The sequence below is a fragment of the Saimiri boliviensis genome, chromosome 10, assembly GCF_048565385.1.
Source record: "Saimiri boliviensis isolate mSaiBol1 chromosome 10, mSaiBol1.pri, whole genome shotgun sequence".
Classification (NCBI taxonomy): Eukaryota; Metazoa; Chordata; class Mammalia; order Primates; family Cebidae; genus Saimiri; species Saimiri boliviensis.
The window spans coordinates 56,077,681-56,104,425 of NC_133458.1; the positions used below are offsets into that span (position 1 = coordinate 56,077,681).

At 39.0% G+C, this 26,745-nt stretch overlaps 2 protein-coding genes across 23 annotated transcripts in view; one reads left to right on the forward strand and one right to left on the reverse strand.

Annotated features, from left to right (window-relative positions):
• Positions 1-1,426, reverse strand: part of MAGI2 (membrane associated guanylate kinase, WW and PDZ domain containing 2) — a 1,426,516-nt gene extending 1,425,090 nt beyond the window's left edge. For all 11 annotated transcript variants that reach the window (XM_039472765.2, XM_039472764.2, XM_074379315.1 and 8 more), the window contains exon 1: positions 1,126-1,426. In XM_039472765.2, coding sequence (XP_039328699.1) covers positions 1,126-1,426 — 301 coding nt within the window. The remainder of the gene's footprint in view (positions 1-1,125) is intronic.
• LOC141580079 (uncharacterized) lies at positions 1,364-26,745 on the forward strand. 12 transcript variants are annotated; one of them, XR_012512083.1, is made up of 5 exons: positions 1,364-1,435; positions 18,603-18,644; positions 19,157-25,001; positions 25,963-26,015; positions 26,508-26,745. XR_012512083.1 is itself a non-coding variant. In XM_074379319.1 (3 exons), the coding sequence occupies exons 1-3, from the start codon at positions 2,229-2,231 to the stop codon at positions 19,198-19,200; spliced, it is 336 nt and encodes a 111-aa protein (XP_074235420.1). In that variant the 5' UTR covers positions 2,000-2,228; the 3' UTR covers positions 19,201-19,573. The 12 variants fall into 12 exon arrangements, 3 of the variants coding, with proteins under 3 accessions (XP_074235420.1, XP_074235422.1, XP_074235421.1); XR_012512082.1 differs by lacking the exon at positions 1,364-1,435 and adding an exon at positions 1,695-1,755; XR_012512080.1 differs by lacking the exon at positions 1,364-1,435 and adding an exon at positions 2,000-2,340.

Consider the following 26,745-nt stretch of genomic DNA (forward strand, 5'->3'; position numbering starts at 1 on the left):
CCATACATAGCGCACATGAAATGTGCAGTGAGCTTTAAAAAAACTACTTTATTCTACTTAAACTTGTCCTCTATTCAAACTTTCATCTCATTCTTCTATCCTTCTGCACCATAATTTTCTTGCAAGCAAAGACAGAGTTCTGGATGATTCCAATCTCTCTAAATCTACATCACAGGCTTTAATTGACGCTCATTAAAGTCAGGTTGGAGCTGAGGGAGCCTGGGCTATAACCAGCTGGGGTTTCATCCAACTCCTCCCTCAAAACACGCCCCCCAAATCGGAGCCAGAGGAGAGCCCAACCACAGAGGACTTCCACTCAAGGAGGGCAACCCCTGAGTAATGTCCAGGCCGACAACCATCCCCTCCGAACCCCACCCAGCACTAGACCACGTTCCTAGCGCCGCGCCTTCTTCCGGAGCCTCCTCCGGCCGGCTGGCTAGGGGTGAGCGCAGGGGTTAGTCAGTGCGCACGTGACGCGCGGTGCCCACATGACACGACCGTGGGCGGGGGAGGAGGACAGCGGAGTGAAGAGGGGGAAAAGTTACAGAAGACCCGTCAAACCGCCCAAAGCAATTTGTCCCTTCCCTTCCTCACCAGCCAGTGGCTCAAGGATCTCTAAGAGACGGCTGGGGACCCAGGCGTCTCCAGTCCAGCCCCCGAAACGCTGGACGCAGTTCTCTGCTCACCCCATCACCCTCTCTTCCCAGCCCCGCTGGTGATGCCGCTGCACCCTCAAGTTGTTCCTTCCTTCTTTCTCTCCCTTCCTCCCTTTCTTTTCTTCCCTCCTTCCCCAAAAGCTCTTCATCCACTTTGGGTGATGCCACTGACGCACATTCAATTTGCCCCGGGAGCTCTGAGGAGGTCAGGCCAGGCCGAGCACCTTCCAAAGGGGAGGGTCTAACTGAGCAAACAAAGTTGCACGCCGCACCGCAACCTGCCCCTCCCCTCCCTTTAGCCCCCGAGTCGCAGCCCCAGCGAAGCTCCCTTGCACTGCGGGCCCCCTCTGCCCCCCACCACATCATCGCGCAACACACCCCTTTCAACATGCGCGCCCACCCTTTCACCGCCCTGCGCCCCGAGCGGTCCCACCGCCCGGCAAAACACTGAGCAAGCCGCGGCACTCACCTTGCTTGACACACTTGAGCCGGAGGGGGTCCTTGCAGTGTTTGATCACGGCCAGCACGTCCCTGATGGTGAGCCCCGCCACGGGGGTCTCGTTCACCTCCAGCAGCAGCTCCTCCGACACCAACTTGCTGCCGCTCTCATAGGCCACCTTGCCGGGCTTCACCTCCCCCAGGTAGGGGAACTGTCCATTCTCGGCGCCCCCCTTCAGTTCAAAGCCCAGCTGGCCCTCCGGGTTCCTGCCAATGACACTCTCATGGACTTTGCTAGTCCAGTGGCTTTTCTTTTTCAAGCTTTTGGACATGGCAGTGGGGTGAGTCGCCTCAGTTCCTTGGGGTCCTCTGGGGTTTGGGGGAGGTTGATGAGAGAATGAGGATGGAGGAGCAAGGGGGCCCCGGGGAAGAACAGCAGACTTTGCCTTCGCCCCCCTCTATTCGGTGCTTTCCCTCTTCTTTGGATGGAGTGTGGACGAGGAAGGGGGAGGATGAGAGGGACCGCTGGGCAGAGGTAGGAGAGCTTGGGTGAGGTTGTGCTGTCCCTGGAATGACACTCAAGGCTGTGGCCCCGCAGCAGAGGAAGCGGTGGTGGTGGCGTCGGCGGCAGCAGCAGCCGGAGCGAGCAGTAGCGGAGCTGGTGAGCGGGTGCGGTGGGGGTGGGGAAGGAGGGTAGGGATGCCGGGGGCCACTCCTGCGTGGTGCGGGTAGGAACGCGCGCGCGCGCCTGGGTGTGTGTTGTTAGCTGATATCCATGGCAGCTGCAGTGGCAGGGTGCGTGTGTGTGTGTCTGTGTGTGTGTGTACTAGTTGTACTGTACTGGCAGAAGGGAGGAGGTAGGGGAGGAGGGGCGTGCGCGCCGGGTGGGGAGCCAGGGAGGACTTCGCCGCTGCCTCCCTCCCTCCCTCCGCAGCTTGACCCGGTAGTGAAGGCAGAGAGAGAGGCAGGCTGGGTCCGCCTGGCAGCCTACGGGAGGAGGCGGGAGCCGGGAAGGAGGGGAGCCGAGGCCCGGCGTGGGGAGGCCGGCAGGAAGGGCCTCGAGCCCCGTGCGGACCTTCCTTCAGCCTCGGTGCAGCCGAGCGGCGCGCCAGGCTGCTAGGCGAGTAGGACGCGATGACTTCCTCCGACCTGGGCTCCAATGGAGCAGAAATAGCGGGACCTGGACTTGTGGTGCGCCTGGTGCCACATCTCGGGCGCTGCGAGCCTCCTGGCGCGGGATCCTGCCGTGAGAAGGAGCTGGGGCGCGGCGGGGGGGACCCGGCGGGGCATTGCGGAAGAAGGCCTGGGAACCGGGAGCACTGTATAGAGAGGTTTCATCTCTTCATCTATACGGTCACTTATTTGTCTCAAAGTTCTCAGAATTCCCTCTTGGAGAAGGAGAAAGTTAGAGAACTGGAGTGTACCCTGACTGCGCAGGGAAGGGAAGCAGCGTCCCCCAAGTAGGGTAATGCAGTGGAGTGCTGCGGTGGTCTGGTGAAAAGCTGTCCCTTACTCTTGGGATCTAGGATAAGGGGCTTCACTTTTCCCCAAGTAAGAGAAGCAGAAAGAAAGGGTCTACAGGACTAGGGGTGGAGGGGCGGATGCAGTGAGCAGCCTTCGCAGAGAAATGGGCAATTTAACCAGAGACCTGCGGCAAAGAGAAGGCAGAGGCACTTCCTTATCCAGGAAAGCCACCAAAGTCCGGCTTGTACCTGGGCCAGAAACCTTAGGACGACCTAGCCCAACACTCCCCTGCTCAGAGAGAAAGGGAAGAAGGCTCCCTAGGATGAAAATGGCACAGTCGGGGCTGGAACTCAGCTCGCTGACCCCAACCAGTGTTCCCTTCCTTTCACCACCTTTGCATCCAGGACAGGTGAGGACACCGGCAAAAGGATGCAGGGAGAGCTAATTTCCACGGGATTTCCACGGGAGAGCTAATTTCTTGTGAGACATTAAGAGTGATTTCAAAAAAAAAAAAAAATCCTGTAACTGCTAAATGAGTTTCATTTGCTTAACTTTTAAATAATATGTTTCAGACAAAAAAAAGTTGCACACCCACTTATCTCTTTAAAGTAGAGCATGAAAAGCACTGAACAGGTAGGATTCTTAATGTCTGAGATGAAGATGATGTGGGAGGCAAGCAGTACAGTTAAAAATGTTGAGTCGACCCAAACAGAAACACCAGATTTCAATCGGGGCTCTGCTGCCCACCCAGAGGGTGATCTTGCGTTAAATGCTTGACCTTCATGAGCCTCAGCTTTCTTAGTTGTTAAACCGAGTTTAGAAATACTAATCTGTTAGAACTGTGCTGAGGGTGAAATTAGAGAAAGCAGGCACAGCAGTGCTCTCCTGGCACAGGTGGTAGGCGTTCAAAATGATAATTCCTTTCCTCTTTCCCTTTTAGGTGTAACTTACTATTTGGGGAAGAGGGGGATCAAATGTAGTCAGAACTGGAAGACGTCTTAAAGAAAGATGATTTGTTTAACCTTGTGTCTTTTTTCACTTGAGGAAACAGATCCTCTGTGAGTTCTTTGGACTAGTGAAGCTTATTCAGTGAGCCGGGGCAGTGCCAGGATCTGAAGCCAGAGCCCAGGAGTACGCAAGACTTGGTAGTAAAGTCTAACCGCACCCAAAGAAGTTGAGTGTTAGCATTAGGAGGCATGGTTCTAAATGGAAATTCATCATGAGAACTGTATGTGTATATATATGTATATATATACATATATATATATATATATAGAGAGAGAGAGAGAGAGAGTGTGCGTGCAAGAGAGAGAGAGAAAGACCAAATGTCAAGCTACCACTCATGGAGGATACTAGTGTTTATTAGGGTTCTAAATACATGTTAGATGTTGTTCTATAGGCTTTAAACATAATACTTTATTTCTCCTGACATTTTGATAAAGTAGGTACTGTTATCTCCTTTTACAGGTAAGGAAACTGAGGTATACAAGGATGGACTTTTGCAAGGCTACAAATCTAGTTAATGGTGGAGCTCACGTTCAGACCCAAGTGGTTCAGCTCTCGACTTTGTCTCAGTCACAGAATTGAACTCTTTCTCTGTGCACTTACCATGTGTCATACCAGTTCTCAGTACAGAGCATCCCAAAAGGTTGGGTCTGCTTTTTCTTTCAGGGACAATGAGGACAAAAGTAAGCAAATGGAGCAGTATTTGGCCATAACAGCATGCTCCTCCCATCCCCCAAAACCCCGGCATGCCATCGAGGGGTGTGTGTGTGTTAATTTAGTACTCTTCAACTTCCAAGTCACTCTTCTTTGCCCTACATTGTGACATTAGAGCTGAAATCTGTAAACGTCTTTGTGGTCAGTTGGCACAACATTTGCCTTTGTCAATAGAAGGTGCTAGGGGAACACTGCAGAAACAAGGGGCTCCTTTTCTTGATTCCAGTGCCTTTTTACTTGCTCCTATGATGCGGTGGCCAGTGAGTGACTTTCTGGCCAGTGGTGTGCAAGGAGGCCCTGTTACATAATCTTCAGTCAATTTGGCCGGTTCCCCAGTGTGTGTCTCTCTGCGGAGCATCACTGGCATGCCAGTGAAATGGCTTCCTAGCAAGCTTTACTGAAAACACAGCTGATGGTTTCCTCAGCAGCCCGGTGTATGACACCTTAAATTTCTGGACCATTAAGTGGGCCACAGCCATATTATTTCCAATGAGGTACTACGCTCAGGCTTAGTAGGGTGGAGCGTGGGTAGGGGGAAGTTCTTCTCTGTTTTTCTCCTTGGGTATACTCCTGCAGCCTGAGAGGTAGTGGCTACTCTCAATAACCACTATTACTGTATGCTTTAGTGGGCTCTTTTCCTCTCCTAATAGTCAACACCCTTTGACTGGATCTTGACTGAATTGGAACGCTGAGGAAAGCACTATCCTTGGAGTCAGAAACTGGGATTACACTTTTTTTTTTTTTTTTTTTTTTACTTTCTATTATGGTATTCCTCACACTTACTTTATTTCTCCAGTCTTTACCCTTTTTGGATTTGATGCTATGTGAAGAAAAAATTAATTCATCACTGAGCACTCTGAGTGTAGAACAGAACACTAAATATTGCAGGCTATTCCAAAAGAAAAATAGTTTAGGAATCCTAAAAGTGAAAGAAAGAAATGAGTGCATGCAGTTCTTAGAAGAGTGCTATGAGATAGAAGCTCGAGGCAGACATGGTCTCCGCCCAGATCTCCTGGGATCCCTTTGGTTGAATCTGAGTATCCTTCCTCCAGTTTCTGTGTTCTTTTGCTTCTCACAGCTTGCCCCAAGACTGTCTTTGGAGCTGCCCAAACACTACTAGACTCACTTTGTCTAGTGGCACAGACAGAAAGCAAGACAGAACTACCTGTGAGTTTATTTCTCTCTCAGGATGCCTTTGGCCAAGGACTTTCCTATACCTGGTAGCATTTCTTTAATAAATCATTTGCAGACAATCATCATCTCAGCTTTGACCCTGGGGATCCTGACTTAAGACACTGCTATTCTTTTTTTTTTTTTTTTTTTTTTTTTTTTTTTTTTTTTAACAGACGAGGAAACAGGATCAGAGTTTTTTAACTGCCCCAAATAACACTACCAATAAGAGTTAGAGTCGTGGTACTTTTAGTAGAGGGACTGTTATTCTGCCAACTACAGTATTGTAGCGTATAAAGTCTCCTATCCTCACTGTTTCTTAGTTCAGACTGTCAGTATCATGACTCCACTATTACTGTGTTTTTTTCTTTCTCCCTGCCTTTTACCTCAGAAATCTCTATTGTGTTGCCAGAGAGACCTTTCTGAAACTCTCCTTTTTTGCTGTGTTTAAGCCCCCGCCAGGTGGCCCATTAAATACACAACAAAGTCCAAACTCCTTATCTTGCTTGCATCCTCTTTCCCACCTTTTCTGAATGTTCAGCCGTATTTCTTCATGTACCTCTGAGATTGGAACCCAAGGCCACAAAGCTAATGTGGTTTCTCCAAGATAAACACAAATGAAAGGAGACCTCTTTACACTGTGTATTTTAAGTCCCTTGGAATATAATTGAAAACAGGAATTTCAACATGGAAATGTAATGATATTCACATAAGGACAGTAAGGTACAGTGGCTTGAGCCAGTCACCCACCGTGTCTGGGGACTAGAACAGCTGGCCCAGGGGTCCTACCTAAGGGTCACACTGTGTCTTCATGACTCCTTTCCACCTTTTACCTCATGCAGACTCTAACAGCTTACTTTCCTTTGCTCACCAGGCCATTTTATGGTTCTGGGTTTGCCTGAAATACAACCCTTTCCCTCTCTGGTCTACACCTGCTCACCCTCAAAGAAATACCTCTGGGCCCACCTTCTTTCTGAGAAGCATTTTCTGACTCACTTCTATTACCAACACAACTTTTCTTTATGTCTCCATGTACCTTTGCAGAAACACAACTTCTAAAACACCTCCTTGTTTTCAGATCTGTCTTCCACAGCCAGAGTCAGTAGGATTTTTTTAAGGATAGGTTCCATGTCTTCATTGCATTCTTAGTGCCTGGCACATTGTTTGACACAGTGTAAAACCTCAGTAGAATTTTGCTGAATAGCAGATGTGTCTAAAGTGAGGGCGTCCAACATTTCATTAAATGACCACTGCTTTAATATAAATTTTTGGCTGAGGCACGAAAATCGCTTGAACTCCGGAAGCAGAGATTGCTGTGAGCCAAGATCACACCTCTGCACTCCAGCCTGGTAACAGAGCAAGACTCCATCTCAAAAAAAAAAAAAAAAAAAAAAAAAGAATTCTTACTGATAGTTTTAAATGATTATCTCTTTACACTCATAGTAATGTCTTAAGATAATAGAATGCTGGAGAACACATATCAATGGGAAAAAGACAAAATATATTTATCCATAAAGCTGATATTAAGAAACCAGCTTCTTCAAGAGCTGGAGACAGCATTGGTCTGTACAGTTGAGAGATGGTGATGACATGGTGAGATACAAACTTGATCTAGTTCATAGTTTGTTGTGGTCATTCCTATAAACTTATTTTCACAACTGTTTCAATACTCACACAAAAACGTTAACCCAATCTGCAATTATACCCCTTGAATGTAAAATAAAACAAATGCCCACAAAAATGATTCCATATTGAAAAGGTAGATTTATTTAGCCCAGTGCAGAGTTTCTTAGACTTTTCTGTTGGTGTCTCTTAACAAGGACGTACTCACCTAACCCCACCTAGAGCAACTTTCTTGAATCTCTAGTTTTTATCTACAAATTCATGTGGATTTTAGATTCTTCTCTTTTGTAGGTTTATATTTGCACTACTATTAAATGTAACTCTCTCCAAACTTTGTCTACCTTATGTTATGGAATGATTTTTCATGTTTACCAAGTGGCTTCCAGCATTCCTGGCTCAGTCCAGTGACACTGTGCGTGTGCCCAGCTTAAGTCCAGTAACTGGAAATACAAGCCCAAGTTCTGGAAAGTTTGGGCTGCAGAGATGTATGTGGGGACACTTTGAACCTTGATTCATTGGCCGTAATCAACAGAGTGGTTCAGAAGAGAAAAAAAACTTTGAACTGCGATATTATAACATCCTTTATTAGTCAGAAGAGAAAACACCAGGGAAGAAAACTGTATTACAATGTGAAAATGTAATGTTGAGAAATTCAAGCATCTCGGAGTTAGTGAGGAGAAGTTTTAGGGGTTTAGACTCCTCAAAACATGTGTATGCAGAAATGTCTATTTCATCTAATATCAAATGACATTTTAGTACTAATCTTCTTTACCTCAAGACGTCACATTTTTTGGTGATTGCATTTTTTAGGTTTATAGCAATTAAGTTTGCACGAAAGCTCCAGGACTGTATCATTTCAGTCAAGAATTAATGTTCATTGATTGTGCTTCCGCATTTCATAGAACTATCTTAGAATTTGTTTTAGTTTTATGAGGGAATAGATGGTCCAACTTCTGTATATCTCAGGAAGTTACTCTCAAACAGCATGTCAGTTAGTTACCTGTCTCTGCAAATGATCTGGGAACATGGAGACGAAAGGAACAAAGAGGCAAAATTCGACCACTTAAATCTAAGCATATTAGATCATTTTTGGTTGCTAGAAAGTCATTCTTGTAAAACACCTCTTTGCGTAGAATTCATGGCCCAAACAGTACATAAAGAGTGGGGAAGGAACTGCAGTTGCAAATAGTTAAAATCCTTGCTCCATCTTAACTATACAGTTCACAAAATGTAAAGAAATTTGACTATCTCAAGAAAGACAACAGGAAAAAAAAATATATGTTTTGTTTTGTGACTTTAAAATCTTGCAATATTTTCTATAAATTAATGGGTACTTTAATAACAACTCTTGATACTTTCATTATTGTAGTTAATGTATGCATATAATACAACAGAATCCTATTGTTTTGGATTTAGAAATGTATTCCTTCTTATGCAATCTTATGAGTCACACTGCTTGAATATCTTTACCTAAATTTATCTTTCTTTCTTTCTTTTGTTGTTGTTGTTGTTATTTTGCACTCATTTGGTGCCACTCAGTTTTTATCAGTTCATATTCTATTAAACTCAAAAAGAGATTCTCATACCTTTTGTAATTATAGGCACTCCTTATTAGATTTTTAAAAACACTTCAAAAATTCAGGTACTTTGATTTCATGCCATCAAGTAGCTGAATTTATCCCTCCTCACTTTTGAAATTTGAGTAGTTCAATTTCTGTTCCTTTCTACTTTGTGAATTCGAAATCTTTTAAAACCATCTAGCCATTTTCATGCACTTACCTTTTCGGAAAACTCTATGAAACACTACTTATCTCTTACTTACTTTTATGTTTCCAACTGCCTTTTTTCATATTGTTCCCTATGCTTTCTAAATGCATGTATTAATTTATTTTTATTCTCTATAGCTCTTCTCAGTATATGAATTCAGTTTCCCATCAATCCCCATAAAATTTTAAAAAATAAATATTAAGTATTCTGTTTCTATTTTAGTATGATATCTAGTGACTATATTTTAATTCTGCCTCTTATTTTTAAAATAATTTTATTAATATAAAATGGCAAGCGTTTCAATTCCAAGAAAGTGAAAGGAAACAAAGGAATGAAATTATGGGCTTAATTTTATCAGTAAACTTGTAGTTGAAAAAAGATTTTGGGAAGAAAATGAGCGTATTATTTTGTGAAATAATAAGGAACAATCAGATAAGTTTTCTAGTCTCTGGAAAAGCATGTTTCAAGAAATTCAATAAGTTTATCATGTTTGCTTAGATTGTTGAGAAGCAAAAATGCTGAGGAACATTTGCAAACAATGAGAATGTAATTCTAATTATACTATTTTAGGAATTTTGCAAAACTCTCCAAACACTACTCTGTGTGGATCTTTCAGAATATGATGAATACTAGTGGTGTTATTCTGCCCTTTTCTCTCCACCACAATATATACATTGTATCACACATATATACACAGTGTTACCTCTGTGTGTGTGTGTAGTTTACATGTATTGCACACACATACTTAATATCCAAATATTACATATAATCTTATTTAATTTATAAATCTATTAAGGCCCAATCATTTTCTTGGTTAGGGGATTCTTTGGAAGTCCAGCTTAAAGCCCTTAAGAAAAGTTTTTTTTGTTTATACATAGTCACCTAAAGTAATGTTATCACTGAACTCTTAGTACATGCCACCTAAAAGTTTTATCACATTTCTTCCTGGCTTCTATTATGAGACTGTTGACATATCTCAGACATATCTAAGATTCTTTCAGAGCATGACTCATGTTTGTATTCCTCACTGAGGCTGAATGAATAAGAGAAACTACAGTAGTAGGAAAAAACAGAATGTGTAGATATCAGTGACTATGAAGGGTCAAACGCATCTATTATAGTAAGCATAAAATCAACTGACATCAGCAAAGTAAAACCAACATTTTTAATGGGAATTTAATAGATCAAGAGGAGCAAGCAGTTTTCTGTCTGGGAAGGTGGTAAAGTTTTGAGACAACTGTCTCCCATTTTCTCTATCAAGGGGAGTAATTGTAAAAGAAAAATGGAGGGTAAGTTTCTTTAAGAGAAAATTGTGGCTTAAAACAGGTCATGGGATAATTAGAAATCATTTAATTGCTTCAGAGGATTTTAATCTTTCAGCTTCTCACAATTAGATCCTAAGGCAATAAAAGAATCAGGAAGTTTGAAAACCATTGTAATCTCTGAAGAAAAGTGGACATTAGGGGAGTCAGTTGAAAAGCAAAGCTATCACCATTTTCTAAAGAGGAAAAAGGTGAACTTCATAAACTAAAGACCAAAAAAATAAGATATCAAGAGAAGGAAGTGGTAATACAAAGCTAGCATAGGTTCACAAAGAATGAGTCAAATCAAACAATGTACATTTTTATTTATAAAGCAGGAGTTCTTCATTGTCAGTTCATGTTAGCTTAATCATTAAGCATTAATGCCATCACTGCAATGCATATTTCAGCAATAATAATCAAAGACCAGGCTTCCATCATTCTGTTTAATAGCTTCAAGTGATGCTTAAGTTTGCAAATGCTCTTTTAACACATTCTCCATATGCAGGCTGCCTAGCGCTGCACACACTACACCTGTAACTTCTCCGTCACAGGCACTCCTAATATTTCATGTGCTCATCCAATTGACTTCCCCCACTGGTGCCTCATATTGAATCTGTAGAATCACACCTGCTCATTTTCCACAACTCTTCTGAGTTTTTTCTTCAATAATTCACTGACCCTAAACCTGTCAGATATTTGAAGACTACTAGCACAATTTTAATATTATAAATGTATAATTCAAATGTAATTAAGATTTGTTTACTGTACAATGCACTTTGGTAAATAAAAGTATGCTGTGAATAAATATGATACAATTCAAAATTTTACATAAATATGTGATAAAATTCAGCTCATGTGTTTTTTGTTTTTTTTTGTTTTTGTTTTTTTGACGGAGTCTTGCTCTGTTGTGCCCAGGCTGGAGTGCAGTGGTGTGATCTCGGTACACTGCAACCTCTGCCTCCTGGGTTCAAGCGATTCTCCTGCCTCAGCCTCTCGAGTGGCTGGAATTACAGGCGCCCACCACCATGCCAGGCTAATTTTTTGTATTTTGTTTTTTTGGTAGAGATGGCGTTTCACCATGTTGGTCAGGCTGCTCTTGAACTTCTGACCTCAGGTAATCCACCCACCTTGGCCTCCCAAAGTGCTGAGATTACAGGTGTGAACCACCATGCCCAGCCTAACTCATGTTCTTTAAGGACAATTATGAATATTTTTATATGTAGTTAATTTTCATTAAAATATTGATCAATTAATAGTTACATATGTTCTATAAATTAATCCTATCTAGTTTGAATCTTAAATTGTTTGTATATATTTTATAGTGTAAAGATTCAACATTTTAATAAAATCTCCAGGACATATTGTTAATTAATGACTATGTTTCCTACTATAGGCCATATTTACATTTTTTTTCTATTGTTAACAAGATTTTGATACGGATGATAAGGAAATAAGGAAGTGTTTCCTTTATTTGTTAACAATAGGTGTTTGGGGATTTTAAAATGAAAACTGAAGTAAAAGACACCATACATTTAGTCTGTTTGATTTCATGGCTGCAATAGTTCAATAATTTATTGAAATATTTTTACAGAGCAAAAGAACAACAAACATATTACATTTGCAAGCCCCCCAAATATTTTAAAGGATAATGGTTGGTATATGAAAAATCTCTGTAGCTTACACTTCAGCAGGAAAAGCTAAAAGAAGTTTACATTTTCCTAGGATTAAGGAGATTTATTTCTCAGTCCTTTTCTCTAGAGACAAATGTAGGTCTCTCTTGAAAAGTAGAAAGATTTGCATAGGGGGTATGATTTAGAGAACTAGAAACATCTTTTCCACTCTCCCTAAAATGTTTCACTGTGTTTTATCATACTGTCTGATAATTTTGCACTAAAGTTTTCTCTCTGAGATAGGAAAATGCAAATATCTCTGAATGGGTCTCTTTGCTTTACTCATACTCATATGGCTACTACTGAACGAAGTATGTTCATTACAGGATGAAGGGAATGTTGCCAGCCAACAAATCCCTAGAGTCTGCACTACACTGAACGTTGCTTAGCAATTTCCATGATTTTCTCAGTCTAATTTGCAAGAATCAAGGAGCTGTTTGTGTATGTTACATAAAGTTGTAAAATTGGTATTTACTGTGTGTTTCTATATTGAAAGCTTTACAAACAAAGGAAATAGAAAGTTAACAGGTGGATATGATAGTGTGGCTCTACTTTAGCTGGATGATAAGGGAGAGCTTCTCTTAGGACGTGTTTTAGGCCAGGACTTGAATAATGAACAGTATCCAGTTGTACAAAAATCTGGGGGAAAGATTTTTCAGGCCCAGGAGAAATGAAAATTCTTTTCACGCATGAAAGAATGAACGTGAAAACTGCCTACTCTGTGTCCTGGAGTGGGAAGTTGGCTTGCCAGAGTAGGCAATTTTCACTTTCATTCTTTTATGCATTCAATTATACTACTTCTTATGTTAGTTCATAAGGTCTTCCACAATTTGGTTCCCACTTAAAATTTCCCTTACCTATTTCCACCATATATTGCGCTAATCCATGCATTTGTGACTTTGTGTATGCTGTTTTTATTGTTTAATATTCTTCTCATTCATTCCTTCTTTCCTGATAAACTAATCTCTGAAAGTCCCCTTCAAGCATCCCCTCCTTTAGGAGGACACTTCTCACTATCTCCTGCCTACCACCCATTGAATTGCTCAATTTTTTTTTTTTTTTTTTTTTTTTTTTTTTTTTTTTTTTGAGACAAGGCCTCGCTCTTGTTGCTCAGGCTTGAGTGAAATGGCAAAATCTCGGCTCACTGCAACCTCTGTCTCCCAGGTTCACGTGATTCTCCTGCCTTGGCCACCTGAGTAGCTGGGATTACAGGTGCCTGCCACCACACCTGGCTAATTTTTGTATTTTTTAGTAGAGACAGGGTTTCACCACGTTGGCCAGGCTGGTCTTGACTCCTGATCTCAGGCAATCTGCCCTCCTTGGCCTCCCACTGTGCTGGGATTACAGGCATGAGCCACCGTGCCCAGCCTGAATTGCTCAATTTTTAAGCTGCCATTGTCTTGTGCATTTGACACATTGCTTTGCAATTACTGATTTACATGTCTGCTTTTATCATTAGTGAGATTCTTTAGGACAGAAACATTATTAGTTCATCTCTGGGCACATATGTTCCAACATAATAGAAGTACTGAAGAGTGCTATTACTATGTAGTGCAGAGTATTAATAGTAGTTATTCAATAAATCATTGTTAAATAAGTGAATGTAATACCTTTTTGTTATTGTAATTTAATATAAGATAGAATTTATTTTCAGAAGTTTCCATGATATATTTGTTCTAGTTAAAAGCCAATAGCCACTAGAATATTACCCTTATCTAATGTAAAACAATAAAATATTAAATACGATCATTCACAGTTAATGCAAACCAAACTCATGGAAATATTGTGTAAAGATTGAGTAATTTTTGACATACAATTTTAAATTCAACTTTTTCATATAGCATATCTTATGAGATATTTTCAGCCTACCTTTAAATATGTTGGCATTGGGAGCCAGTTACTAATTCATTAAACTCATGATTTCTTTTTAAGTTATAGAAGTAGAATTATGTTTGAGACATTCATTGCATTATATTTACCAGAATTTGAGTTATTAACATGGAAACTGGAGGTTTCTACAATTCTTAAGTGCCTGGCAAAAATAGATTAACTGGATCAATGAGGAACTGAGAGGAAAAAATGGTGAGAGGTGTAGCAAGAGTTGGGAAGAAGAAACAATGATTTGCTTTCAAGATTTTTTCATCGGTCTATTTTCAGTGACAAACCCACTGTGATAATACATGTAAAGTGAAAACATTCGAAAGTTCCCTTAGAAACATTTCTCTGGAGGTTTCTAATTGCACAACGTTGTATAAGTGAAATGACATAGTTACTGTCATAGTAAACTGAGCCAAGAACATGGCAACAGAAGAAGAAAAGTATTAAAGACAGTTTTGTCTTTCTCTCTTCGCTCTTTTACTTGCTTGCACCCATCACCCAAGTTTACAGATTTCTTTAGAAAGGCTTCTACCACGGAGGTCTTCCTTAAAGTAACTGGTGTTACCTGGCCTGACATGTGAACCTTTCTGTATCAGTCCTTTTATTTATTTTTAAAGTGTGTGTCAGTATGGACTCCTAGATTTTTATTTAATAGGTTAGACTTTACTGCTAACATTCTTTATTCTGATGCTCAACTTTTCCAAAATTTGGCCAGCAGGGTTCCTTAAAGCTGGTTACTTTGCCCTTTCAACATGTACCTCTGATTCTTTAAGTACTTCCTTGTTTTCTAATATACAAGATATTGCATATTATTTTCATATTTCTCTTTCCCAGCTCTGGAAGCTGCCTTTCCTTCAAGGAGCCTTGGTTCCTTTTAGTGACAAATGATATGTAGAAACCAAGATCTGGGTATTTGACTTGTATATTGCTGTTGGTTGGCCATTGTTTCTAGTTTCTTTCAGTAGACAGAGCTAAGAAATGTAAAGAGAAATATTTGAATGTATGTATATGTAACATGTTAAGGAAAAGTTAAACAAATTCATGAGTTCATACTAATACTTTCAATGAACCACAGTTCCCTTTTTATATTTTTGAAGGAAAAATATCTGTTGTCTATATACAGTGGACATACACAGTAAAATACTGATCTTGAAAAGAAATCTTAAATAGATTCCATTAATAGTTACAGATAACATATCTTAGAATTCTAGATATTAAAGAGATACATTATCTAGAGCTGTGATCTAGATATCTTATAGTAGATCTTTGCCATGCTGTTTTGGATTTGTGTTGGAGTAGAAAAATAAGATCAGGTGACAAAAGCTCATTCCACATGGAGAAATCAAATAAAGCATTCATTACAGACAGAATTTTGAAATGAATGCATATATATTTACACACACACACATATATATATGTATATATGTGTGTGTGAATATATATATATATATATATATATGGGTTATAAACAATGAAGGAAATGGTGATACTATCTATATGGGAACAATACTAGTATCCTCCCTTTGGATGAATACAGATGCAATTCTGGGGACTCTGCTTAGCAATAACTTAACTGTTGCTTGGCTGCAAGCATGGACAAGCATGGATAACTTGTCAAAGATGATGAGGAGTTGTGAATATCTAAATAAACTGGATTTGCAATGTAAAATGCTTTGTGACTATCTGAATTCTTAGAGGTTTCTCCCAAGAAGGCATTGGACATGGCAGACTTTCCTGTAATGGTCTGTTTCTCCCTTCATGAAAAGTCAGAGCTTCTCTACTTAGTTTACTAACCCTAAGTATATAAATTCAGTAGAAGTAGAAGCCTGTTTTTACTGGTGTATTTGCTTTATATATAAAAAAAGGATAAAATTTGTTTTTGATAGCATAATAAAACAAAGGTTCTTATTTTGATAATGGATCATATATACACTTGGTAACTGTTTCATAGTAATTCAATAACTTGAAAAAATATGTGCATATATTTGTATATGTTCATATATATGTTATTTTTAACTTCAGAAGTAAAATAAATATTGGAAGAAGCCACAGATACTATAAAAAATAATTTGACCAGTATTGAGCAATGCAAATAACATTTATTTAGAAGTTACTGTGCAACAGATGCCATATGTGTTACATTTTATTTGATCATTAAAACAAGAAAACTGTTATAGTTATTATCCCCATTTCATAGAAGAAACTGAGATTACATACTTTGTTCAGCTTGACCAACTTCTTATAACTAATATATAGTAGAGATAAAGCTCAAACCTCATTAGGTTTGACTCTAAACCCCAACCTCTTTTGAGGGCATCATAAAAGGGTTTTGTCTGCCCATGGCAAGTAACAACTTTTACTAAATTGATTATTTGCTTTTTGTCTGTAAAAGGAAGTTGTTCACCTGTTTTGATGATCCCCAGTGTTTTTAACATCAATAAGTATGTCCACCACAAATGATAGTTTTTAATGTTTTGTTTCCATGATTACCAGATTAAAAATAAAAACTATTACTTAGTGATGCTTTTAATTTTGATTTCATTAATTAAAACACATCTGTCTACATCTGAAGAATAGCACTTGTAACAACAGCATAGACTGCTTCATTTTGAAAAGTAAATTACAATTGAACATGAACCAAAGATACATAGAGAAGGCGTGGACCACACAAATGTGATTGACAGCTGCCCTGGAGTCATCTTAAATTGACTTTTTCCCAAAGGGCCCCTAAAGGAGCGTAGAATCCCAAGGGAGAGAGAGGCTAAGGAGATACATACTGCTGAGACCATATTGCTGTCAGTGAAGTGCAGGCAAGGAAGGGATCCCTAGCAGAGAATGGGGAGGGGAATGGATGGTCTGAAGAACCCTGCAGGAACTGAAACGCTCTGCAAGGGAAGGTAGATCAATTATCAGCTCTGACCTCTGCCAAACCCAGGCAGCAACGATGGCAGCTCACAAAGCACCAGCACTTTGGCGCTTTCTTGTGCCCCTGCATCTCTTCCCTTCACCGCCTTGGACCGTTGTACCATCATGAACCCTGTAAGTTGGCAAGGAGGGGAAGAATGGTAAATTGGGAAAACATAAGTATCTGTCTAGGCCCTACTTTCATACTGTAGGCTAGCCTTCTGTTGCATGTGCAAAAGCTTTAATTTTCAGTGAAACTTGGAGTTTTTATTCTTCTCTGGCTATACCTATCTGTTTCAAAACTGGAACGGTTTAAGTGACTAAAGTACTAGGAAGATTTTATTTTTAGTATAGCTATGGGAGAACTGACCAAGATTTTATCTAAGAGAAAGAGTATCACCCTACAGAGCAGATTTTAAGGGACATTATGAAAGAAAACAGTTACTTAGTGATTTAATGTTGCCAATTCTGTTCTTTAGAATACCTTCATATATTTAAATACCTATGTTTCAAATAACTAAAACTACACATTTATCCGTACGCGTGTGTATCATATGGAGCACATTGTCTTTTGCAGGGTTTCTTTGTTTTAAAAATCTATTTCGTTATTTTCTTGATTGAATTTCTAGGTATGCTTGTTTCCTCAATGCTTAAGCTATAAGCAAATAAGGTGAGGTCTTTATATGCAATATTCTACATGCTTTCTTTTATAATTAGAGAATATTTTATCTAAACCTCATGTATCACGTGATATATTTGACACCCTGTTATATATCATACTTGCATGCAAATGTTTATGAAATACAAATCATCTCAAATCAACAGGATCAAAATTGTATTTGAAAAATGTATTCAATAAGAGGTGTAAGATCAGATAGAGTTAATTCTAATTGAATTCACAGAGGATTTGAAATTGGATGTAAATCTATAATATCAAATTACATCACATATGAATTACTATTAGATTTGCATTCAGGAAATTGTACTGTGTTCACATCTGAGTATCACTTAAAAAGGATGTTAGAACAGATACCCTGCTTTTACTTTCACTTCTCTTTCCCTGCTCTTTTTCTTCCTCTTTTCATCAACTTAAATGTCATTGAAAAATTTATCTATCTTAATTATCAATATTAAAGACTGATTTTGAGAAATGTAGAGAATTTAAGATTTGCATTTTGGTGGAATATAGAATATAATTAATAAATATTTTATAAATGCATAAAAATATTTAAGAGATAACTATTTTAAGATCTTAAAAGTCATCTATCAAATACTGAATTTTAGATGTTAAGGCTAGCAGATATACACAAAAATCAACAGCTTGTAAGAAAGTTGCACAGTTAGCTTAGAGATTTAGTATTATCAGTATGTGGGCCTTAAAAATATGTCATTTGAAACTGATATAGGTAGTTAATTAACTCAAGAAATGCTTGGGTTTTGGGTATAGGTGCTGCAACTTTGAATGTTGTCCGAAAGAGGTTAGTATGAGTCGTAACATGGACTCTAAAGCCACCATCTAAACGAGCAGACAAAGAATAATATTCTAGTACACAAGTTATTAATGGCCTAGAATGATCTTCTCACTCATGATACAAAGAAGAAAGTGTATAATACTTTTTGTTACAATGGCTATCCATGAAAAAAGAAAACCCTCTAAAAGAGCAAAATCAAATAGGTATTGACAGTCAACTTTATCCTGAAAATTTCCAAGAAATACTGGTTGTAATTATATAGCATTCTGAGACCAATGAATCTTTAGACAGTACTAATTTTCTACCTCAAAGCTACTCTTTACTTCTTCCTTATTGACAGAATTTCTTTCGGCTCATTTTTTTATATTTAAATATTTGATCCATTTGGAATTTGTCTTTGTTTATTCTATAATGTAAGAATCAAATTTATTCATTTCTCCTAGATGGCTCCTCAGTTGACCCAGTACCATTTGTTAAAAAGCCTTTATTTGTCTCACTGATTTATTTATTTATTTATTTATTTTTATTGTACTTTAGGTTCTGGGGTTCATGTGCAGATCATGCAGGATCGTTGCATAGGTACACACATGGCAATGTGGTTTGCTGCCTCCATCCCCCGTCACCTGTATCTGGTACTTCTCCCCATGTTATCCCTCCCCAACCTCCCCATCCCCGCAGCTGTCCCTCCCCAACCCTCCCCAACAGACCAAAGTGTGTGATGCTCCCCTCCCTGTGTCCATGTGTTCTCATTGTTCAACACCTGCCTATGAGTGAGAACATGTGGTGTTTGATTTTCTGTGCTTGTGTCAGTTTGCTGAGAATGATGGCTTCCAGATTTATCCATATCCCTACAAAGGACATGAGCTCATCATTTTTATGGCTGCATAGTATTCCATGGTGTATGTGAGCCACATTTTCCTTGTCCAGTCTTATCTCAGATAAAATACTCACCTTCTCAGACTCCCTGGCACTAGATGTGGCCCTGTAAGGTAAGTATAGGCAATGAGACTAGGTATGGACCCACTAGGGGCTTCTCAGAGTGTTTTGGCTTTTCTAATATGGATAACTTTTGTCTCTTTGTCTTTCTCCAGCCTACAGAACAGCTGATGAAGGAGAAGCCGTCTTGCTGCCATGATTTGACAAGCATGAAGATAGAAGCTTTCCTATAAAGATAATGGAGCAAAAAGCTAGAAGGGGCCTAGACTCCCTACATTCACCCTTCCTGCTATGAAAGCATTGCTAGTATAAGGTTATGTTGCAGAAACAGACTTCTATGTCATGTGCTTAAATGCATCAAAATTCACACAATATCCATTAAATTGGTAAAAGTATCTGTTTTAAAGGAGTAATCTGAGTGACCCACAGACACCTAATGCAATCAGTCAACTCTCAGAAAAAAAATCATTTCATTGTGATTTTGAAGTTGATCTTTTATGATAGTTATCAAACTGTTAAATACATTTTAATTTCAAATTTTATGAATAAAGCATATGAATCCTGTTTTCTCAGTTTGAGTGTGGATGATGTACATGCATGTGGATGCACACACATGTACTCAAGGAGCCTGAAGGGGACCATGACTTTCTGGGCACCCATTGCTACTTATCTCTAACTCCTCCTTTAAATCTCTCCATTCTAAGTCTACTTCCTTAGGAAATAGGTACTAATATATCACATTAAAAATGATTTAAGGATTTACTTATTTTGAACTTGTCATCATTGGTGGTTGGAGTGTGTGTGTGTGTGTGTGTGTGTGTGTGTGTGTGTATATGTGAATTCTGACTCATTTATTTTATATGATGGTAAGATATTCTATTGAAGAGATATTTCTTTATAGAGCCAAGCAATGACCTTCTTTTTCACTCTTGGACCTCTGTTCTAGCTGTCAGCCATTCTGAATACTGAGAACAATTAATAGCCAGCAGTCTTTAAGGTGGAAGAGTAATATAACCATTTCACATATTGGTAATTTAAGCCCTAAAGTGACATTTTTGTTCAAAGTCATTATTAGTCCAGATGCTGTTTGCCTTGATAATAAATATGATCACTTTGAACATCACATAAGCCACTCCTGAAATACCCCATCCTGTCCTCTCATTGAAGTGAAGGAAGATGAAAAGTTAACTGAGTAAAAACAATACTTGAAAAGAAAGAAAACAACTTCTCAAAGTCTGGAATCTGTTGCCATGGGAACTGGCTGGCCTGACAAACAATTGGAGGCCTTTGCATACATTGCCCCTCAGATGTGAGCAGCGCTGGGGAGGAAGAAGGCTGAACAAGGCTGCATTTTTGACCCACTACCCACCTCTATTATAGAGATTTAGGGATTTTGCTAATCACAAGATCAAACAGCCATCCATTTTCTGAAACATAATTTAATTTTAGTGGTAGGACATTGCCTCCTTAGATTTTGCTACCCTCTGTGTACTGATAACCAGCAAACACGTGGAAAATGTGGTTCCCTATAAAACAATATGAATAAAGAGGGGTTGGGGAAAAAATGCTACCTGGAAGCTTGCAATGTGATACCAACTGTAGGCAAGGACAGTACTTACAAGCAATGCTTGGGAGGTATATAAGATTCTCAAAGACTGTTTTTGTTGGGGGGGAGGGGGCGGAAATCTTAAAGACAAGACAATCTGAATGATCCAGAAATAAATTATCATCCTAGAGACAGAGAAGCAGGCAACAGATTAGGATTCCTTTTCACTGTTGTCAAGCATATTTAAAACTAGAAATTGTTCAGCAAGTTATGTACATTAATATGCCTTCTGCTTTAAGAATACAAGGAGGTTTCTGTCAACACTTAAGTAGGAAGTGAGAGATACCTACAGAAGCCTATGTTCCTTTTTTCATTTCAAGGATACACATGCAGATTTGTTACATGGATAATATGTGATGCTGAGGTTTGGGATATGGATACTGTCACCCTGATTGTGAGCATAGTACCCAACAGGTAGTTTTTTAACCCACTCACCATTGTCTCTACCCTCTAGTAGTCCATAGTGTCTAGTTGTCCCATATTTATGTCCATGCATTTAGCTCCCATTTACAAGTAGAAACATGCAGTATTTTTCTATTTCTGCATTAATGTGTTTAGTATTATGACCTCCAGCTCCATCCACGTTGTTGCAAAAACATGATCTTATTCATTTTTTATGGATGCATAATATTCCATGGTGTATATGTACCACATTTCCTTTATCCAGTCTACTGTTGATAGGAACCTGGGTTGATTTCATGTCTTTGTTATTGTGAATAGTATAACAATGTACATACAAGTGCCTGTGTTTTTCTGGTAGAATGATTAATTTTCTTTTGGGTGTACCCAATAGTGGGATTACTGGATCAAGTGGTAGCTCTGTTTTAAGTTCTTTGAGAAATCTCCAGAGTGCTTTCCACAGCTGCTGGACTAATTTACATTCCCACCAACTGTATATAACCAATTCTCTTTTTGCCACAGCCTTGCCATCATCCCTCTGTTGTTTTTTGACTTTTTAGTAATAGCCATTCTCACTGGTGTGAGATACTATCTCACTATGGTCATGATTTGCATTTCTCTGATGCTTAGTGATGATGAGCATTTTCCACATGTTTGTTGGCCATTTACATGTATTCTTTTGAGTAGTGTCTGTTCATGTCCTTTGCCCATTTTTTAATGGGGGTTATTTGGCTTTTGCTTGTTGATTTGTTTAAGTTCCCTACAGTTTCTGGATTTTAGGCCTTTGTCAGATCCATAGTTTTCAAATAACTTCCCCCCTTCTGTAGGTTGTCTGTTTACTTTGTTGATAGTTTCTTTTGCTATGCAGAAGTTCTTTAGTTTAATTAGTTCTACTTGTCTATTTTTGTTTTTTTGCAATTGCTTTTGGAGACTTAGCCAAAAATTTTTCACCATGGTCTATGTTGAGACTATTTCCTAGGTTGTCTTCCTGGATTTTTATAGTTTGAGAAATATTTAATCTATTTTGAGTTAATTTTTGTTATGGTGAAAGGTAAGGGTCCAGCTTCAATCTTCTGCATATGACTAACCAGTTATCCCAGCAACATTTAATTAAATAAAGACTCCTTTTCCCATTGCCTGTTTTTACTGGCCTTGTGGAAGCTCAGGAGGTTGTAGGTGTATGGCTTTATTTCTGAGTTTTCTATTCTGTTCCATTGGTATATGTGTCTGGTTTTATACCAGTACCAAGCTTTTTTAGTTACTGCAGCTTTACAGTATAGTTTGAAGTTTGATAATGTAATGCCTCTGGCTTTGTACTTTTTACTTAGCATTGCTTTGGCTACTTGGGCTCTTTTTTGGGTTCCATGTGAATTTTAAAATAGTTTTTTCTAATTTTGTAAAGAACGATGCCAGTAGTTTGACAGAAATACCACTGAATCTGTAAATTGCTTTGGGCAGTAGGGCATTTTAAAAATATTGATTCTTCCAATCCATGAGTGTGCAGTTTTTTCATTTATTTGTATCATCTCTGATTTATTTAAGCAATATTTTGTAGTTCTTGTATAGACCTTTCAGCTCCTTGGTTAACTGTATTCCTAAGTATTTCACTTTCTTTGTGGATATTACCAGGCCTATTAAATAATTTGAGCCATCTTTAAGGATGAACACACAGAATAATATAAGTGAATAAACAACACTTATCTTGAATAAAGAAAGCAGATGCAAACAAACTGTGACTTATAAATGGAATTCTTCATCTTAAGAGAAGGAGAGAGTTATCCTAAAACACTTCTTGAAATGGTTTTGCTATAAGAAGCAGAATAAAATATTTTAAAACATACAGAACTGAAGCAGGAAATCTAACTAAAAATATTTAGTAGCACAGATACCCTAATAAACTTTTAGAAATGTTAAAAATTAAAAAAAATATTAAAACCTGGGTCTCCAAATATATAGATTACCTAGAAACCAGAAAAAAATACAAGAAAGCTAATGTACATTCCAGGCTGGCTTTAAAATTTAACCTTTGCAACACCAAATACAAAAAGATAATGGAAGGTGTTTATAGATATTTTTCTTTTTCTTTTTCTACAAGGTGACAAGGCCAAGTAGCAAGTGGCAACTAAATTTTTTTTTTTGTTTTCTGATATACAAGGGATCATAAATTATGGCACTGACACAGACCCCTGAAAAGTTTACTCAAGCAAATAATCTAGGAAGCTAAAAGTTAATTAAAATTGAGAAAAAAAAAAAAACCAGAAAATTTGGTATAAATGTTCTTTGGAAAGAATTTATATGGGTGAATCCAATTAATATCTGTACAAATGTTAATATAATTTAATACAGTATAATAAATGTCACTTGAAAAAGAATACAATTATAAAAAATAATTAAAGCTTGATCATCTATACCTCTAACCTATAATCTGTACCCCATAATAAATTAAGAATGATCTGTAAGTGTAGAGATGGGTCACTAAAAGCATATTAAACTTCTTGTTTTACATAGATAGAGGTTAAAATTACATTTCCTTGTTACATTTGAAGCTGAAAAAATACATAATCTAGAATTTATTAAATAACATAAGCCCAGAGAAAAATTTTAAAATGCTCCATCCTTTTAAAACTACTACTGATTACAGTAGCAAACAAAGCATAGTGCAGACTGCAATTTAGTAAACACAAAGATGAGAGAAAAATAGCAGAAAGTGCACAACTCAATGAGGAGTTAATGTAAATCCAGTTATTGCAGCTAACATAGTTTTATATCAATAGACAAATGTCATCAGAGCTAATTGCAAAAAATGCAATTATGTGCTCCTTTGAGAAACAATCAGAATTTTAAAAATTTTTGAATATGTAAGTGTCACATTATATCTTTAGGCTTCATCTGTCTGTGGACATTTGCCCACCCGTTTCAGACTGCTAACTTAAAAAAAAATGTAAGTTAAAAAAAAAAAGGCTTTATTTGTTATAAAGGGTTATAGCCTGCAGGGTGGAGATTCTGACAGGCTAGGAAACACAGCCTCCAGTCAGAACCAGAAACATATACTGCTAGAGAGGGGCAAAGGGAATAGGAATTTATGCTGAGCAAGGTGGCCAAATACACATATTCAATAAGCTACAGACTTCATGAATATTTATGAAAAGAGAAACATACGCAGGTGCAACTGAGCTTCATGTTTGTCCATGTTCAGAAAATGGCAGCCATTTGAGGTTGGAGAGTTCAGCCTTTGACATCAAATATGAAGCAGAGGACACACAAACTCTTAATGTACATTGTCCGTAGACTGGTCAGAAACACTCCATGGTCAGTGATCTCTTATTAGGCAAAAAAGGAGGGCTAGCATCTTGCCATCTGTCCCAGATTATCATGCTGATGCTGAGATATGACGTGTACCAGTATCTTCCTGGCCCCCTCATTTATGTGCAATCCTGGTGTGCAAGGGAATTAATTTCCCATGAGGTATAAGTTAAATCAATGGGAGACGAGAGAGATTGGATGAATTCTTTACCTTCTCTTTTCTGGATAAAAGGCCATAATATTCACGCATTTATGTAGCTTCTGGAAAAATAATGCAAGAGGGATGAGCTAAGAATCAAATTACAAAGTGGTGGCCAGCATGGAAACCTATCCTTGCACCGGCTTTTCTCACTTCCTCCCTCCCTTTTCCCCTCACTCCTGTACCTGGAAATGCATTTTCTAATAAAATAATGATACTTAAGTCTTTGTCTTGGGCTTTGTTTTCCAGATTTCAGGGCAAGACAGTTGATAATAGACATATTCTTAGAAAGTAGACCTGGAACCAACCCAAATGCCCATCAATGATAGACTGGACAAAGAAATGTGGCACATATACACCATGGAATACTATGCAGCCATAAAAAACGACGAGTTCGTATCCTTTGTAGGGACATGGACGAATCTGGAAACCATCATTCTCAGCAAACTGACACAAGACCAGAAAACCAGACACTGCATGTTCTCACTCATAGGTGGGTGTTCAACAATGAGAAAACATGGGCATAGGGAGGGGAACATCACACACTGGGGTAGGTTGTGGGCTGGGGGGCTGGGGAGGGACAGTGAGGTATGGGGACACTGGGGATGGAAAACACTGGGAGAAATGCCTGATGTAGGCGACGGGGGGATGGAGACTGCAAACCACCATGGCATGTGAGTACCTATGCAACAACCCTGCAGCATGATCACATGTACCCCAGAGCTTAAAGTACAATAAAGAAGGAAGGAAAGAAAGAAGGAAGGAGGGAGGGAGGGAGGGAGGGAAGGAAAGAAGGAAGGAAGGAAGGAAGGAAGGAAGGAAGGAAGGAAGGAAGGAAGGAAGGAAGGAAGGAAGGAAAGAAGGAAAGAAGATCATAAAGATGGGAATTTAGAACGGGACTACTCACTAGCCTGATAGCAATGAGGATTTCAGTGCTAGTGGTAACTAGGAGAGTGAAAATTCCTGGTTAGCAGTGGTGCCGTGATTATGGAAGCTTTGACCTTTGTTAAATTGGAATGAAACACAGGTGAAAGAGAAGCATTAGAATAGATGAAAGCTGTGGTGTTTTAAAAGTATGAGGTCAGCAATAATCGTAAGGATTGTGTGGATTGGCTTCTCTGCAAGCATTATAAATGCTGAAAAAATAAATGCTCAGCTCAGGTCAGCCAAATGCCATAACATGAACAATGTGAAATCTGAAGAACTTCCAGGGAAGTTTTCAGGGAGATTCTCCTCTCCTGAGGCAACATGGCAGAATGTGTTGAAAATTAGGCTGAGGATTTACCGAAAAGGTGGCAGAGCCTCAGTACATCCTGAATACAAAGACTCAGGAGGTCCTCATGCTAAAATCACTGGCTTCTCAGGAAAGGAACAGAATGTTGAGAACTGAAACGGGGTAATTTGGGTAAACAAGCCTGAGACTATTGAACTCACAAGTTCTACTGAACTTCCAGGACAGCAGAAGAAGCCCTCTTCTCCAAGCGTCAGGACATGAATGCCTCTCAAGGTAATGCTTTCCCTCATGGTCTACCCACCTCCCTTTATTGCCTCTAGTTAATATCTAGGGTTAGGCCTCAGCACAGCCAGGGGATAGAAGTATAATCCATCTTCTGGAGAAAATAGTTTATTTCAGAGGAATTGACAGACCTGAGCAATAAATACTGTCAGCAACTTGAGAAGCAAATGTCAGAATAAAACTTCAGATTTATACCCAAAGAGGTGCAATATTAGGCTGGATATGGGAGAATGTATTGTATAGAGGCACTCACAAAAGCCTTCTAATTTGATGATCTGTCAACGACGCTGATATCTACCCCAAAGTATCCTTCTGGGATACTTGAGGCTTCAATGTAGCAAATACGATGAAAAATTTGGAACATCCTAACATGGTATTGATGAAGGAGTGAGAAAAAATGGAAGATATGGGAATGTTAGAATTGATTTACTATGCATGACCTGAGTATGCACACCCTGATTAAGATCCTTGTGTGGCCCACAGGACACTCCATAAGCAATGAAGTTTTGAGAGGGTACCTACATCTTTAAAAAGCCTGATTGCTGGTGGCTGTGCTCTGCAAACTGTGGTTGATGGTAGGAGTTGATGCGGTTGAATTGGGCCCAGCTGATACAACACTCAATCATCAAAGGTGAGGCAGATGAAATTACTAGACTTGCCATCAATTTGCCTTGACCTGTACACCTGTGGTAATAGTTAGTAGGCCATGGAGTTCTTAGTC

Excerpts from the sequence above, each read along its gene's own strand:
- LOC141580079 (XM_074379319.1), top strand. The coding sequence starts at position 2,229 with ATGACTTCCTCCGACCTGGGCTCCAATGGAGCAGAAATAGCGGGACCT. Across the intron at positions 2,426-18,602 it reads CGGGAGCACTGTATAGAGAG|GTTCTGGGGTTCATGTGCAG; the intron begins GTTTCATCTCTT and ends ATTGTACTTTAG. Across the intron at positions 18,698-19,156 it reads TCCCCCGTCACCTGTATCTG|CCTACAGAACAGCTGATGAA; the intron begins GTACTTCTCCCC and ends GTCTTTCTCCAG.